The sequence below is a fragment of the Liolophura sinensis genome, chromosome 9 (genome assembly GCF_032854445.1).
Source record: "Liolophura sinensis isolate JHLJ2023 chromosome 9, CUHK_Ljap_v2, whole genome shotgun sequence".
NCBI classification, from domain to species: domain Eukaryota; kingdom Metazoa; phylum Mollusca; class Polyplacophora; order Chitonida; family Chitonidae; genus Liolophura; species Liolophura sinensis.
This window is the reverse complement of record NC_088303.1, coordinates 18,030,035-18,046,691: the sequence shown is the minus strand read 5'-3', so window position 1 is coordinate 18,046,691 and position 16,657 is coordinate 18,030,035. Positions and strand designations below refer to the sequence as shown.

General features: G+C 40.2%; 1 protein-coding gene across 2 annotated transcripts; it reads left to right on the top strand.

Moving 5' to 3' along the window:
• The first annotated feature begins 2,145 nt into the window (after positions 1–2,145).
• LOC135475486 (uncharacterized) lies at positions 2,146–13,356 on the top strand. Of its 2 annotated transcripts, XM_064755402.1 has the most exons (5): positions 2,146–2,220; positions 2,640–2,818; positions 3,269–3,403; positions 4,682–4,831; positions 11,263–13,356. In XM_064755402.1, the coding sequence occupies exons 2-5, from the start codon at positions 2,669–2,671 to the stop codon at positions 11,971–11,973; spliced, it is 1,146 nt and encodes a 381-aa protein (XP_064611472.1). In that variant the 5' UTR covers positions 2,146–2,220; positions 2,640–2,668; the 3' UTR covers positions 11,974–13,356. The 2 variants fall into 2 exon arrangements, with proteins under 2 accessions (XP_064611472.1, XP_064611471.1); XM_064755401.1 differs by having other exon boundaries at positions 2,162–2,818.
• The last annotated feature ends 3,301 nt before the right edge of the window (positions 13,357–16,657 follow it).

Sequence of the window (16,657 nt, the reverse complement as noted above, 5' to 3'; positions counted from 1 at the left end):
ACTGACACACTGTGACTGGGTGAGTTGTCATACCTGGTGTCATCAACATGTACTTGGCATCCAGGGGCTGGCATACAGTGACTGAGTGATTTGTCATATCTGGTGTCATCAGCAAGTACTCATCAGCCAGGTGCTGGCATGCTGTGACTAAGTGATTTGTCATATCTGGTGTCATCAACATGTACTTGGCAGGCAGGGGCTGGCATACTGTGACAGTGATTTGTCATATCTGGTGTCATCAGCAAGTACTCATCAGCCAGGGGCTGGCATGCTGTGACTAAGTGATTTGTCATATCTGGTGCCATCAACATGTACTTGGCAGCCAGGGGCCGGCATACAGTGACTGGGTGATTTGTCATATCTGGTGTCATCAGCAAGTACTCATCAGCCAGGGGCTGGCATGCTGTGACTAAGTGATTTGTCATATCTGGTGTCATCAACATGTACTTGGCAGGCAGGGGCTGGCATACTGTGACTGGGTGATTTGTCATATCTTGTCATCATCATGCACTTGGCAGTCAGGTGCTGGCATACTGTGACTAGGTAATTTGTCCTATCTGGTGCCATCAACATGTACTTGGCACCCAGGGGCTGGCATACAGTGACTGGGTGATTTGTCATATCTGGTGTCATCAGCAAGTACTCATCAGCCAGGGGCTGGCATACTGTGACTGGGTGATTTGTCATATCTGGTGTCATCATCATGTACTTATCAGCCAGGGGCTGGCATACTGTGACTAGGTGAGTTGTCATATCTGGTGTCATCAACATGTACTTGGCAGCCAGGTGCTGGAATACAGTGACTGGGTGATTTGTCATGTCTTGTCATCATCATGCACTTGGCAGGCAGTTGCTGGCATGCTGTGACTAGGTAATTTGTCATATCTGGTGCCATCAACATGTACTTGGCAGCCAGGGGCTGGCATACAGTGACTGGGTGATTTGTCATATCTTGTCATCATCATGCACTTGGCAGCCAGGTGCTGGCATGCTGTGACTAAGTGATTTGTCATATCTGGTGTCATCAACATGTACTTGGCAGCCAGGTGCTGGCATACTGTGACTAGGTGAGCTGTCATACCTGGTGCCATCAACATGTACTTGGCAGCCAGGTGCTGGCATACAGTGACTGGGTGATTTGTCATATCTGGTGTCATCAGCAAGTACTCATCAGCCAGGGGCTGGCATACTGTGACTGGGTGATTTGTCATATCTGGTGTCATCAACATGTACTTGGCAGCCAGGTGCTGGTATACAGTGACTGGGTGATTTGTCATATCTGGTGTCATCAGCAAGTACTCATCAGCCAGGTGCTGGCATACTGTGACTGGGTGATTTGTCATATCTGGTGTCATCAACATGTACTTGGCAGGCAGGAGCTGGCATACTGTGACTGGGTGATTTGTCATACCAGGTGTCATCAACATGTACTTGGCAGCCAGGTGCTGGCATGATGTGACTGGGTGAGTTGTCTTACATGGTGTTGTCAGCAAGTGCTCCTCAGCCAGGGGCTGGCATACTGTGTGACTGGGTGAGTTGTCATATCTGGTGTCGTCAGCACGTTCTAGTCAGCCAGGTGCTGGCATACTGTGACTAGGTGAAAGGCGTAATGGTTACGTGTCTTTTGGCATATGATGCTTGTGGAGAAAGGTCAGTTTGCATTACACATACTTGTAACATAATCCTTGGAAGTGGCACTTTGTCAGGTATCAAATAAAACATGAAACTAATTATAGCCTGACCGAACAATCCAATTCAAATCTGTCACGTTCGCTTTATTTTGATCACCATTGTTTTTGATGTGATTGTTTATTAAATGTGATGTCATTCTAGGCTTTCCATTAATAGCAGAGCTGCATTTTTTCTTTCTTTTGCCCGATACTGCTTAAGCCATGGCGTTGAAAGGGGATATTAGTTGTTACTCTTTAAGGATTTACATAAGTCGTTGGAATAAAATCCACAATGAAGGCAAAAGTAACAAGAACCCTGATTTTACAATCACACTATCCTCACTGCTCTGGTTTCACTCCCCAGGCCCTAGTTTTGCTTTGTACAGCTACCGTATGAATGCAGGTGTATGGGTGCCCAGCGTAAGGGAGACAACTCTTGCTGTGACGTTTCCAGGGAAACCTAACGCGTTTCCGAAGCTGGATGTGAGCGTGAAACCGTGCTTTGAACTTTAACAACTCCTACGGGTTCATTTTTTGGTGGTTCCTCACGGTAAAGCAAGTTTTTGAAGTGTTTAGTAATAAAGTTAAAAGTTTCAATAAGCGTCAAAGTCACACAAAAGGCGCCTGTTCAAGGGCAAAGTGTGCGAAACGCAACAACAACAACAGCACCACTGCAATGTGGTGATCTGATCTGACTTGACCCGACTTGTCCCATCAGACAACTGACAATTTTAGAAAATCCGCAAAAGGACAATCCATTCGATTACCGATAAGAACAGCTTCACAATGAGTGTGATTTACTGATTTCTCACGACCTAAAACCTTATAAACTAAGAAAGTGGTGTGAGATTAGTTTTCATTATCCGGTTTGTGCTTTGTAGACCTCCCGGGTGATGCATTTTACAGTGACGTGAAACTTTGAGGTGAACATAATTGGTTAGCTTTAACAGTTTGGATTGTTTACTACAGCTGTTCTCATCACACAAATAACATCAAACATGCAGAACTGCTATAATCGAGGAACGAGGGAGGAGCAGCAGTCTAAGGATGATGAGCGACTCACCAAGAGGCACATTGAAACACTCTCGTTTGTCCAAGAACTGGGACTGGAAAACAAACAGATGAAAGCAAAAATTGAGCTACTGGAGGTAATAATTATAATGAATGCATTATTTGCAAACTGAATTCCTAGCTTACTAAATACCATGCCGATACCATACTATGTACTTGCATCTGTTCATTCTTTGTCTTACTTCCCTTTAAGATATTAGTGTATTATTTTACTACAGTTTGGGAAAAAAGTAGCAATACAGTATCGTGCGATGCAGAAGTTGTTGGCACATGTTAAGTATTAAGCCTCTAGGCTTATATCGGTTCAGTGTTGAAGCTTGAAGTGTAAACTTAATTTAATTATCAAAAATCTGAAGACAAGTAGGCCTACTATGCCTGTACAAAATTTGGTGTGGTATTTTGACTGTTCAGATATGAAGATATCATGCAGGTATTCATGTGTCTTGCATGTGCTGAATTGCATGAATGTTTTTTGTGCAAATAATGGTATAGTTTAAAAAAGAGTTAATATCTGTTATCTTTTTCAGGCAGAGATGTTAAAATGCAAAGAGATTCATGCATTTGCTCAGGAGAGTAAGGAAAGACTGACTAAACTACAGGAACAGTTTTTGAAACGGACAGATGATATAACAGCAATGATGACAGAAAAACACAGGGCAGAGGTTGGTAGTGTTCTTTTTGTACCATTTCATTTATTTATTTTTTATGAGGGTTGTATGCCATATTCAAGTACTTAATTTGGATGTACATCCTGGCAGACAGGTTAATCCACCTAGATTTGAACTTACAACCTTATTGTTTGTGGTCTTCAATGCTGTGTAATCATTGTATTTATGATGCTATGAATGCCCACTGTTTGAATTAGGATTCATATGTTGAAGCCACATCCCATTCCATTGATTTATTTATTTGATTAGAGGTTAAGCCATACTCAAGAATACTTCACTTATGTGACAATGGCCAGCATTATGGTGGGAGGAAAATGAGCAGAGCCCTGGGAAACCCACAGCTACCTGCAGGTTGTTGGCAGGCCTTCCCACATATGACCGGAGAGGAAGCGATCATGAGCTGGACTTCAAGCCCATTCAAGAAAAGCTGTACATTAAACCTGCATGGCCGAGGTTGTTAGCGAGCCAGCGTGGCACATTGACCCAGGAGCCTCTCACCAATGCGGTCGCTGTGAGTTCAAGTCCACCTCATACTGGCTTCCTCTCCGGCCACACGTGGGAAGGTCCACCAGCAACCTATGAATGGTTGTTGGTTTCCCCCAGGCTCTGCCCGATTTTCTCCCACCATAATGTTGGTTGCTATCATATAAGTGAGATATTCTTGAGTATGGCATAAAACAGCAATCAAATAAATATTGAAATTAAATCTTTAAAATATTTTAATATATATGTAATCTGTAAATGTGTAGCTTTAGCCTTTCAGAAGTTAGGTTTGAAAGACTACACAGGCTAAAGACTGTATAACACTTACTTTGTTTTTGTTTAAACTGCCCTTCAGATGATTTCTTAAGTATAATTTGATACTGGTAGTGCCTTGTTCGTCAAACTGATTGATTGTAACATTTTGCATGCCTTTGCCCATCACTTACAGTGTTTTATTCTGCAATACCTTTGCTTTGTTTACATTTCTCCTCAAGCTGGACAGACTGAATACCTGCGCCAAGTTTCCTCCATCTACATGTATAAACTGGTTCGCATTAAAATTAAATAGTACTGAGTAGGCCTACAGCATAATACATTGATCAGATAAACAAATTGGTATTTTTTCATACATATATGTACATGTATAGAGAAACCTGATGTGAAATATGTAAAGTGTACAGCGTGTGCTGGTACGTACTTGTATCAGTTGTTATGATGATTTGATTACTGTTAAACATACGGTAGTATTGTTAGCTATTGTCATTAATGTGGACAGCTGTGTCTTTCCAGATGCTGAAACAAGCCACAGAGAAAATAGAAATGGAACAGAGAATGCAGCATGAAATTGACACACTCAAGGAAGAGTTGTCAAAGTTAGAGAGTGAAAATGCTCAGCTCTCCCAGGAAATCTCACAGAGAAGTCACAACAGTGAACTAGAGGTGAAACAACCTTTTTTCAAATTGTATGTAGGTATAAATCATTTACTGACAATATGTCACAGAATTGAGTTTATTCACTATGTGTATATATTGATGATGGAGTAACCTTCCAGAAATATTGATCTGGTAGCCTATTTCTGCAGAGATATTTAAACCTAGCTTGAGACATGGGTTATTTCCCCTTGACCATTTTTGTAAGACTGAGCTATCAGACGGCTGGGTATTGTGTACTTGGTTTGGCTTCTGTTGTAGAGCTGTAGGTTTCCTATGTATTCTCTGATGGTGGTTGCAATCAACTTATTTGGTTAGATTAATTATTGTTATGAAAATAAGTACAAATACTGTAAGTAAGAAAGAAACCTTTAACTTAATGTATACAATATGATAGTTTTATATTGCCTGTTACATTTTGTTTATGGATATTTTACCTACATGTATGTTAGTATCGGTAATAAAGATAAATCTTTAAAATATCTTTATAACCACAAATAGTTATAAATAGTTTTTAGCGATATGTCATAGTCTATTTGAATTGTCTGAATTGTGATAAGTTGAATTTTTTTGAAACTTTTGAAAATGTTAAACAAGTATCAGACAAATAAGTAGTTTACACTAAAACAAAGCATGTGCACTAAAAAGAAGCAGATTTACTTAAAGGCAGCAGAGCATAACTGGCTGCCATGGTGGACACTCTGTTGCAACATTTTGCATTTTGGTAAGAGAAAATCAAACAGATTTATGGGATAATGATTGCCAATATTTAACATTGTAATTTCCAGGGATTGCATCTACAAACCCAGTTTTGACTTCGTTATCATAGTGCTGCTGTACTATTTATAATGCTAAGGAGATAATTTTGACCAAATTGTAAATGGTAGACAGGAATCTATTATGATGTTTTAGATTTGGACTAAAAATATGATTAATTTTATTTCATTGGGGTTTAAATGCTTAGCCCTTGCTAAGAATACCTAACTTACTGTAGTGTATTAGGTTCTAAAGGCTTTGTAGAGTAATTTACTGTTAAGAATATCAAACTTGCTGTACATATTGGTAAAACCATGTGACTATGAAAGCAGTTTTTGCTAAGAATACCAAAAGTTGCTCTAGTGGAAAGGTTCACGCGGCTTTGTGGAACCAGTTCATGTTAAGAATACCAAACTTGCTGTAGTGTGAAGGTTCATATGGCTTTGTGGATTCAGCCCCTGTTAAGAATGCCAAACTTGCTGTAGTGTAAAGTTTCATGTGGCTTTGTGGATTCAGCCCCTGTTAAGAATACCAAACTTGCTGTAGTGTAAAGTTTCATGTGGCTTTGTGGATTCAGCCCCTGTTAAGAACCAGTTCATGTTAAAAATACTAAACTTGTGGTAAAGGTTCATGTGGTTTTGTGGATTCAGCCCCTGTTAAGAATACCAAACTTACTTTAGTGTGAAGGTTCATGCAGCTTTGTGGAACCAGTTCGTGTTAAAAATACCAAACTTGCTGTAGTGTAAAAGGTTCCTATGGCTTTGTGGAATCAGCCCCTGTTAAGAATACCAAACTTGATGTAGTGTAGATGTTCATGCGGCTTTGTGGAACCAGTGCGTGTTAAGAATACCAAACTTACTAAAATGTAAAGGTCCATATGGCTTTGTGGATTCAACCCCTGTTAAGAATACCAAATTTGCTGTAGTGTGAAGGTTCATGCGGCTTTGTGGAACCTGTTCATGTTAAGAATACCAGACTTGCTGTAAAGATTCTTTTGGCTTTGTGGATTCAGCCCCTGCTAAGCATACAAACTGGATGTAGTGTAAAGGTTCATGCAGCTTTGTGGAACCATAATACCAAACTTGCTGTAGTTTAAAGGTTCATATGGCTTTGTGGAACCAGTTTGTGTTAAGAATACCAAACTTGCTATAGCGTAAAGTTTCATGTGGCTTTGTGGATTCAGCCCCTGTAAAGAATACCAAACTTGCTGTAGTTTAAAGGTTCATATGGCTTTGTGGATTAACTTGCTGTAGTGTAAAGTTTCATGTGGCTTTGTGGATTCAGCCCCTGTAAAGAATACCAAATTTGCTGTAGTGTGAAGGTTCATGCGGCTTTGTGGAACCTGTTCATGTTAAGAATACCAGACTTGCTGTAAAGATTCTTTTGGCTTTGTGGATTCAGCCCCTGCTAAGCATACAAACTGGATGTAGTGTAAAGGTTCATGCAGCTTTGTGGAACCATAATACCAAACTTGCTGTAGTTTAAAGGTTCATATGGCTTTGTGGAACCAGTTTGTGTTAAGAATACCAAACTTGCTATAGCGTAAAGTTTCATGTGGCTTTGTGGATTCAGCCCCTTTAAAGAATACCAAACTTGCTGTAGTTTAAAGGTTCATATGGCTTTGTGGATTAACTTGCTGTAGTGTAAAGTTTCATGTGGCTTTGTGGATTCAGCCCCTGTAAAGAATACCAAACTTGCTGTAGTTTAAAGGTTCATATGGCTTTGTGGATTAACTTGCTGTAGTGTAAAGTTTCATGTGGCTTTGTGGAACCAGTTCGTGTGAAGAATACCAAACTTGCTATAGTGTAGAAGGTTCACGCGGCTTTGTGGAACCCCAAACCTTTAAAACAGTAAAATATGTTGAAAACAAATATTGACATGTTCATATTAAGAGAGTAACCAAATGCTTTTTATACTTGAACTATAATACACCATGATAAATTCACTTTATTTTATGCATACATTTATGGGGGTGTAACTTATGATTGCAAATATCACAGTGAAAGTAAGTAATGGAAAAAGTTACCTTAATTTGTCTGTTGTATGATATCATGATTGAAAAGAACAAATGTTGAGGCACTTGCTGTATTGTCGTAATATTACTGGGCAGAAATCTTGCATTACTGTTAACAGGAGATCCTGAGTTCAATACTGACTCTGGTCTTACAATAGTCCTCAGAATTGTCAATCTTTGTACATATATATACCTTCCTAGGGAGACACCCTTCACTCAGCATAAGGGGGTAGGCTAATAATCTTAGTTCACTCCGATTTGATGGGAACATCCATCATGACAATCCAGTGAGTCAGTACTATAAACTTGTGGGCAATAAGATCAGCCTATTACAAAGAGACATCAGAATACTGTGTCTGGGTGAGGTGTGCCATCTGGTGTCTTCTACACGATATTCCAGTGAGTCAGCACTATAAATATGTGGGCTTTAGGATCAGCTTACTGCAAGGAGGGACAATCAGAATACTGCGTGTTGGTGGGTTGTCCTGTCTGGTGTCTTCTGCATGACATTCCAGTTAGTCAGCACTAGAAATATGCAGGCATCAGGGTCAGAAGTTACAAAGCAATATTGTCTTCTTCCGTGTATAGGAGAGTCGAAGTACTATGCAGTATTAAAAGGCAGGTTATTTACACTAGAGATCACTTAAGCGTACTGTATTTTCCATTGCACTCAAGGTCAGTTAAGTGTAGACCAAAATTTTCAATAACCCACAAAAACAATAGAAACAATCTTTAACCTGTGTGGATTGTGTGTTTTTTTTTTCAAGGAAAGCATTGGGACAACATGAACATCATTATAAATTTTACTTCATTATAAACTTCACTTCATTTGCATGTTAATTTCCACATCTAAATTTCTTTGTTCACTCATTTTAGGAACTGCATATTACGATATTCTAATTTTGCAACTTTCATCGATTGGCATTTAATAGCTGGCAAGGTTGTACATAATTTTAAAATATCATATGTACATATATATTTAAGGTAGGCCTGTTGCATTACTACCAGAATATTTTTTCTCATTTATTCGTGATGAATGTCATAGAGTCATGTAACTATTGTTGAAGGCATTTTCATGGTTTTACCACATGCACCAATATCATACAGAAAAGATAAATTACAAAATGCCTTTTAGTTTCATATTAGCTGTTCTGTGGTTGATGACCCCTAGTATAATGACACCGCACTACCACTGTTTTATGGCCCATCATTTTGACTGGATTTTCACCCAGTTCTGACAACAGAAGTATAAAAAATCTGTGGATGGTGAAAGGGAGAGGTTTTAATGTGAGCTTAAGCCTGTTCACAATGGTGAAGAGATTTCTGGTGTGCTTAAGACTGCCACATTGTGCTGTGTTTTCTCACTACCCCACCTTCATAAAAATCAGTTTGTCAGACAGTTCAGCAACAATTAAAACACAGTTGCCATAGATACGCTGCCATTGTCCATCATTGTTTCTCATTATTGACACGAAATTCCTAATCTAATGTTTCACATGGTACTTTGGATCCCATTTTGAGCGTCAGAAAGCAAAGGAGAAGCGTTTGAGGCAGTGTTGGAGTCTAGCCTGCAATTAGGCTTCAATCAGGGGGTTTTATGAGCCCATATATTGGCAGACCCTAATTTTAAGGAAAATGCCTGTGCCTCTGGCGAAATAGCATCTAATTGGGGAGAATTCTTAAAGACTTGGTGGGTGAAATCATCCTTAGCATAGATGGGATTTTTAGCGAGAGGAGAGCCTCTTGAAGCTTGCCTATTTTGTAACACTCTCTTTTTTAGTCCGTCCAGGAAGCCAGCTCTGCTGCCCCAAGACATCTCTTATTAAGTGCCTGGCCTGTGTCTTTGTCATTGGATTATTTCTTACAAATGAGGTCCACATCATTTTTTTGCCCACATAGCCATTTTGTGAGAGAAAATTGCTGCCCCCTTTAGCTGGCTTGAGTAGGTGAGTGACTGGCGACCATGTCAAGTAGACTAGGGATGAGGAGTCAATTTAGGCAGGGCAAGCCTGGGCTGTGGACTGGGGGAGGGGAGGGGAGGGGATCGGGACACAGGGGATGAACCTTACCCTACACACCAACGGCTAATTGACCAACTCCCAATGTTTTATATCATTGTTTTTAGTGGGTATTATTATTCCACGGGGACAAAAACATAACTAGAACTGGAAATTGAAGGAAGAAATATGAGATAATTTGGAAAAGTCTGTCATGTCTTGGGGATGGATGTAAATGAAGCAGGCAGGAATCAATGCATAGGAATTCCTGCCAATGAGAGGAGATTCCTGCGACTGAACAATCCCGGCTCGTTAGTCTGCTGATGTCTCATGCTCGCTCTTAGTCATTATAGGTCACTCTTTAAGAAATTCAATATTCGGCCATTCCGTGACAGCCTCAGATTAATTAGGCATGGCTGACAGAGTAGATTACTGAGCTATAAGAGAAGTAAATGTTGTATGCTCTCCTTCCCTCTAAATCTGATCTCCGAACACCGTCCTATAATGATCCGGGCCTCTCCTTATTTTTAAGCAGACTCCAAGCCTTTCATATGACCTCCACTCTTCTTAAACACTATTTGTGCAGAATTAACTTTTCACCTCTATTCATCATTTCTTTTTTTCCCCTCGACTTCTGATTATGGAAGCCAGCGACTACTGATGATTCCGAATTGAACCAGGGTCTTTGCTTTGTTGCCAAGATTTAATATTTTCCTCACAAGGGCTTCCGTCAAATGATTGCTCCCAGAAAAAATAATTGGGGAAAATCTGATTATTTTCTAACACTTTCAGTCTTCCATAACCTTTCCAATTTGAGATCATAAATGAAGAAATGTAATAACGCTTTTGTGCGCAGGACTTTCGCGTGATTGGTAGATAGTTTGATCGTTCATTCATGGTGCAGGAATAATTTCAGATTCTCCCTCTGATCAGAGATTCATTTACATACAATTGTGTTATCTACAGCTGGTTTTTACACTTTGCATGACAAGCTGTGAAGTTTTTGAGCTTTGTAGATCTTAATGCACAAGTATTTACCATTTTTGTGATGATGTAAAAGCAAACTTGTGTTAACATTTTTTTTTTCACACTTTTCTGTGATTGGGTTTTGTGTTAATGAATACCAACCTTTGTACACATTAGGACAGACATCATGGTTAAGTGCATGGTTTGAAAATAGACAGCCATGACTTAGTCATTTGGCATGCTGATACAGACTCCCTCCCTCAATATCTCCACAGTTTTCCTGCTGCTCACTATGTTTTCATTGTGAAAAAAAAATGCTACCACAATACTCCAGGCGGGGTTTTATTTCTGCAAGACGAATACATATCTCCTCATCTCAAATATGGAATTGTAGATTTACTTATGTGCAAAATATACCCCAACTAAGAAACAGGTGCCTTTCATAAATAAAGACAGTAAAATAACATTTATATCATTTCTACTTACAAGTTAATTAGTGAGTAGTAATTTTATTGTTCATTTCTTAGGGTTCTTTTAAAAATTTATGAAAATTATAATTCCCCTCATATTCACACAATAGTTTTCAATGAAACAGTTTTTAAAATCATAAGCCTGCTCCTTTTCAAAGAAAATTGATGTAGTTTTGTATTATAGATCGCAGAATGGTTCAAGGTTTTTGTGATAATGTATCTGTGTTTGTTTTTAAGGAACTTAAGAAACAGCTAGAAGATGCCAGATCACAAATTGACAGACTCCAAATAGAAAATGAGGACTCCAGGACCATGAAGGATAGGACTGTTACAGACCTTGAAAAAATTCAAGCGGAAAGGGAGGCAACCTTAGTTTTGACGAAGGAACTAAAAGAAGCCAATCAAAAGAACAGAGAACTGAATTTTAGAATATCTAAACTTGAGAGTCAGTTGGAAGATGCTAAGTGTGACAAGACTGATCATGAATTAGTGGATTCACTGACAAAGAGGCTGACAAAAGTACATAAGGAAAACCAAGAATTAAGCCAAAGAGAATCAGAGTACAACTCTTTAGTGAACAAACTATATGCCGATGTTCAGAACTTAACTCAGTCATTAAAAGAATCTGAAGAGGAGCGCAGAAAACTGAAAATGGAGTATGGTAACTTGGTAGCAGAGATTGTCAACTTGAAAAAGAAACTACGGCTATACCAGGAAAATCAAAATTTCAAGGAATATGTGGCATTGAAACGAGAAATAAGTTTGTTGAAAGAAGAGAACACCCAGCTAAAACAAAAACATTGTGAGAAGAGAACTTCATTGCCAATGCTGAAAGCCTGTGTACCACTTACACCAAGTGTGGATACGACAGTTTTAAAGAAAGAAAAGAAACAAAGGTCACAAAAATCTCCTTCAAAGTTAACAAGTATACCTTCACTTTGTGATTAAAATGAGTGCTTGGGTATTCATGCTCCAAAGAGATAGACCTTAGATGGTAATACATGTATATGACCACATAACAGGTCCATTCCACCAAGAGATCTTTGGCTAAAGTGTAATCATTAAAGGATACATGATAAGGAACTCTAAAACAAAGATTATGTTTCTATGCCAAATGAAGAAAATAATGCCCCAGAATTTTCGTTAAAAAAATTTCATTTTAGGGATATTTTTGTATCTGTTAATTACCCCTCTCTATTATGCATATTTTCCGTCAAGGTTTAAATTTTTTGGGAAATTATGTCATTGTTGATCTTGCTCAGCACTCAGTGAACACCCCTGAAGTGCCAGAGCCAGGTGAGTCGTGTGGCTACAGTGTGGGCAAGGTGACATGCACATATTTACTGCATGGCTTCTTCTAGCCAAGCTTAGCGCCCCTGCCACGCCCTTACACTGACCCCCATTCGTTCTGCTCTGCATCCTATTTGGTCCATTCCCTGCTGAGCTTTTTTTAACACAGGGGTCATCATTGTCATCATTGCTGCAAACTACTTAATTTCCAGGCTGACCGCTGGGGCCTGAAGAAAACTGTACTTTGAAGCCTTTTTTACTCCCCAAAGTGAAAGTTGAAAAATTTGTTTGTACTATTATATGTACACATATACACATCATAATCTGCACATTAAGAAATAAACCAAAGCATTTCATGTATCCTTCAAGTTAATTGTACCAGAAATTACAGTCATGAAAGAATTATCTTCACAACCCACTTGTTCTGTGATCACAGTTTCAACTCCCAGAAAGGAAAATGACTGAAATCTTTTTTTGTGAAATTGGTCTCAGGGATGTTAAATGGTTTACCACATCAGGATGTATGTAAATACCTGTTTACTATCAATGAGTGTGTTCAAACATTCAAACGTCTTCACATACCATAAGGTGGCTGTGACCATGCATGAGCATTGATTATTCATTGATTATAAAATACGTGTGTTGATTATATAACCCCTCAGTCCACTGAATTTCACTTTTAAATCCAACCTGCTTCCCAGTACCTTGTTATATTATTTTGGTTGTCAAGTAAAACCACTTTGCGTCTTAAAGACCGTAGTAGTTAGTTTGAAATCATCATTACTTAATGATGTATATATATCAGCTGTTTGTAATGTTGATGGCCTGCATTGTTTTGGTGGGTTTCGTTGCACATGTAAGCCTGAACTTTGATCGCACCTGCATTGTTCATTGGTGTAGATAGATGTGTTTCCATCGAATGACTCCCAATGTATTTGTAACCAGAGTAAAACCATCAAGCATCATAAGTGCTTTTATTCTCTTATCATTCATGTGATGTCTTTCTGGCAGTTTGATGTGCCTGCTAGCCATGATTATGTACTGATGTATTAAATCACAAAGAGCAGTGAATATTATGCTGATGTATTACATTTGAAGAAACCTTCTCTTGTTTTGTGTCTGTTGCGGTTTTGGTTGGCATTAGTGTACACATCACAGAAAAGTGTCAGATTACTGGCGAAGAACAGATTATTTGCCAGTCTTTCCAATTCATGGCATAGGCACTTAGAACGTGGTATTTTCTTGTTACTGCTTTTCTCAGTTTATGGGTGCTTTTAAGATACTGGGGTACTGGAGTAGTGTCTTTGGGTTAGGGTCAGACAATTATGTTGGCTGGATGAGTGTCTCAGTGTCTGGATCAGACAATTATGTTGGCTGGAAGAGTGTGTTGGGGCCTGGATCAGACATTTTTGTTGGCCAGAGGTCTGGGTCTGGGTCAGACAGTTACATCAGCTGAAGGGTCAACATTGGGTCTGGATCAGGCTTGGGGTCTAGGTCAGACTATTATGCTGGCTAGAGGAATGTCTTGGGGTCTGAATCAGACTTATTTTGGCTGGATAAGTGTCGTTGGGTCTGGGTCAGACTATTATGATGGCTAGACAAGGGTCTTGGGGGTCTGAATCAGACAATTATGTTGGGTAAAGGAATATCGTGGGGTCTGGATCACACAGTTATGTTGGCTGAAGGAGTGTCTTGTGGTCTGGATCAGCCAGTTATGTTGGCTGGAGGAGTGTCTTGGGGTCTGGATCAGCCAGTTATGTTGGCTGGAGGAGTGTCTTGGGGCCTGGATCAGCCAGTTATGTTGGCTGGAGGAGTGTCTTTGGCTCTGGATCAGACAGTTATGTTGGTTTAAGAAGTGTCTTGGTGTTGAGATCAGAGAGTTATGTTGGCTGGAAGAGTGTCTTGGGGTCTGGATCAGACAGTTATGTTGGTTTAAGGAGTGTCTTGGTGTTGAGATCAGAGAGTTATGTTGGCTGGAAGAGCATCTTGGGGTCTGGATCAGCCAATTATGTTGGCTGGATTAGTGTCTTGGGGTCTGTATCAGCCAGTTATGTTGGCTGGAAGAGTGTCTTGGGGTCTGGATCAGACAGTTATGTTGGCTGAATGAGTATTTTGGGTCTGGATCAGATAGTTATGTTGGCTGGAAGAGTGTCTTGGAGCCTGAATCAGATATTTATGTTGGCTAGAGGAATGTCTCAGGTCTGGACCAGCCAGTTATGTTGGTTGGAGGAGTGTCTTGTGGTTTGGATCACATAGTTATGTTGGCTGTTGGTGTCTCGATCAGACAAATGTGTTAGTTGGAGGTGAGTCTTTGTGTCGGTATGAGACAATCATATTGGATGGAGGAGTGTCCTTGGGTCTGAATCAGACTAATATGTTGGCTAGTGGAGTATTTTGGGTCAGGATCAGGCAATCATGTTGACTGAAGGAGTGTCTTGTGGTCTGAATCAGACAATTATTCTGGCTGTAGGAATGTCTTAGGGTCTGGATCAGCCAGTTATGTTGGCTAGAGGAGTGTCTGGAGGTATGGATCAGACTTGTATATTGGCTGGAGGAGTGTAGGGGTCTGGATCAGAGTATTATGTTGGCTAGAGAAGTGTCTTAGGGTCTGAATCAGAGTATTATCTTGGCTAGAGAAGTGTGGATTAGACTATTATCTTGGCTAGAGAAGTGTCTTGAGGTCTGGATCATACTATTATTGTGGCTAGAGAAGTGTCTTGGGGTCTGGATCAGACTATTATCTTGGCTAGAGAAGTGTCTTGAGGTCTGGATCAGACTATTATCTTGGCTAGAGAAGTGTCTTGAGGTCTGGATCAGACTATTATCTTGGCTAGAGAAGTGTCTTGGGGTCTGGATCAGACTATTATCTTGGCTAGAGAAGTGTCTTGGGGTCTGGATCAGACAATTATATTTGCTAAAGGAATGTCTTGGGGTCTGAGTCAGACAGTTACATCGGCTGAAGGGCCAACGTGGGTCTGGATGAAACTATCATGTTGGCTGGAAGGCCGTCATTGGGACTGGATCAGACTTATGCTGGCCAGTGGAGTATTTTGGATATGAATCAGACATTTATGTTGACTGAAGGAGTGTTTTGGGGTCTAGGTCAGACAATTATGTTGGCTAGAGGAATGTCTTGGGGCCTGGATCAGACTTATTTTGGCTGGATGAGTGTCTTTGGGTCTGGGTCAGACTATTATGCTGGCTAGAGAAGTGTCTAAGGGTCTGGATCAGACAATTATGTTGGTTAAAGGAATATCTTGGGGTCTGGATCACACAGTTATGTTGGCTGAAGGGGCGTCATTGGGACTGGATCACACTATTATGCTGGCTAGTGGAGTTTGATGTGGATTATCCTGAAGCTTATATGAGTATCGGAAGGTGGGAGGGATCTGTACGAGAGAGTTCCTAGATGCTTCATGTGGATTATCCTGAAGCTTATATGAGTGTTGGAAGGTAAGAGGAATCTGTATGAGAGAGTTCCTAGATGCTTGATGTGGATTATCCTGAAGCTTATATGAGTGTTGGAAGGTAAGAGGAATCTGTATGAGAGAGTTCCTTGATGCCTGATGTGGATTATCTTGAAGCTTACATGAGTGTCGGAGGGTGGGAGGGATCTGTACGAGAGAGTTCCTAGATGCTTCATGTGGATTATGCGGACGCTAATATGAGTGTCGGAAGGTGGGAGGAATCGGTATGAGAGAGTGCCTAGATGCTTGATGTGGATTATCCTGAAGCTTACATTAGTGTCGGAAGGTGGGAGGGATGTGTACGAGAGAGTTCCTTGATGCCTGATGTGGATTATCCTGAAGCTTATACGAGTGTCGGAAGGTGGGAGGGATCTGTATGAGAGAGTTCCTAGATGCTTGATGTGGATTATCCTGACGCTTATATGAATGTCGGAAGGTGTGAGGAATGTGTACGAGAGAGTTCCTAGATGCCTGATGTTGATTATCCTGAAGCTTATATGAGTGTCGGAAGGTGGGAGGAACTGTACGAAAGAGTTCCTAGATGCCTGATGTGGATTATCCTGACGCTTATATGAATGTCGGAAGGTGGGAGGAATCTGTACGAGAGAGTTCCTAGATGCCTGATGTGGATTATCCTGATGCTTATATGAATGTCGGAAAGTGGGAGGAATCTGTACGAGAAAGTTCCTAGATGCCTGATGTGGATTATCCTGAAGCTTATATGAGTGTCGGAAGGTGGAAGGAATGTGTATGAGAGAGTTCCTAGATGCTTGATGTGGATTTTCCTGAAGCTTATATGAGTGTTGGAAGGTAAGAGGAATCTGTATGAGAGAGTTCCTTGATGCCTGATGTGGATTATCTTGAAGCTTACATGA

What these genes read in the sequence shown, in the direction of transcription:
- LOC135475486 (XM_064755402.1), top strand. Translation starts at nt 2,669, where the DNA reads ATGCAGAACTGCTATAATCGAGGAACGAGGGAGGAGCAGCAGTCTAAG. An exon ending in CAGAAAAACACAGGGCAGAG is followed by an intron (nt 3,404 to 4,681) that starts GTTGGTAGTGTT and finishes GTGTCTTTCCAG; the next exon opens with ATGCTGAAACAAGCCACAGA. An exon ending in GTCACAACAGTGAACTAGAG is followed by an intron (nt 4,832 to 11,262) that starts GTGAAACAACCT and finishes TTTGTTTTTAAG; the next exon opens with GAACTTAAGAAACAGCTAGA.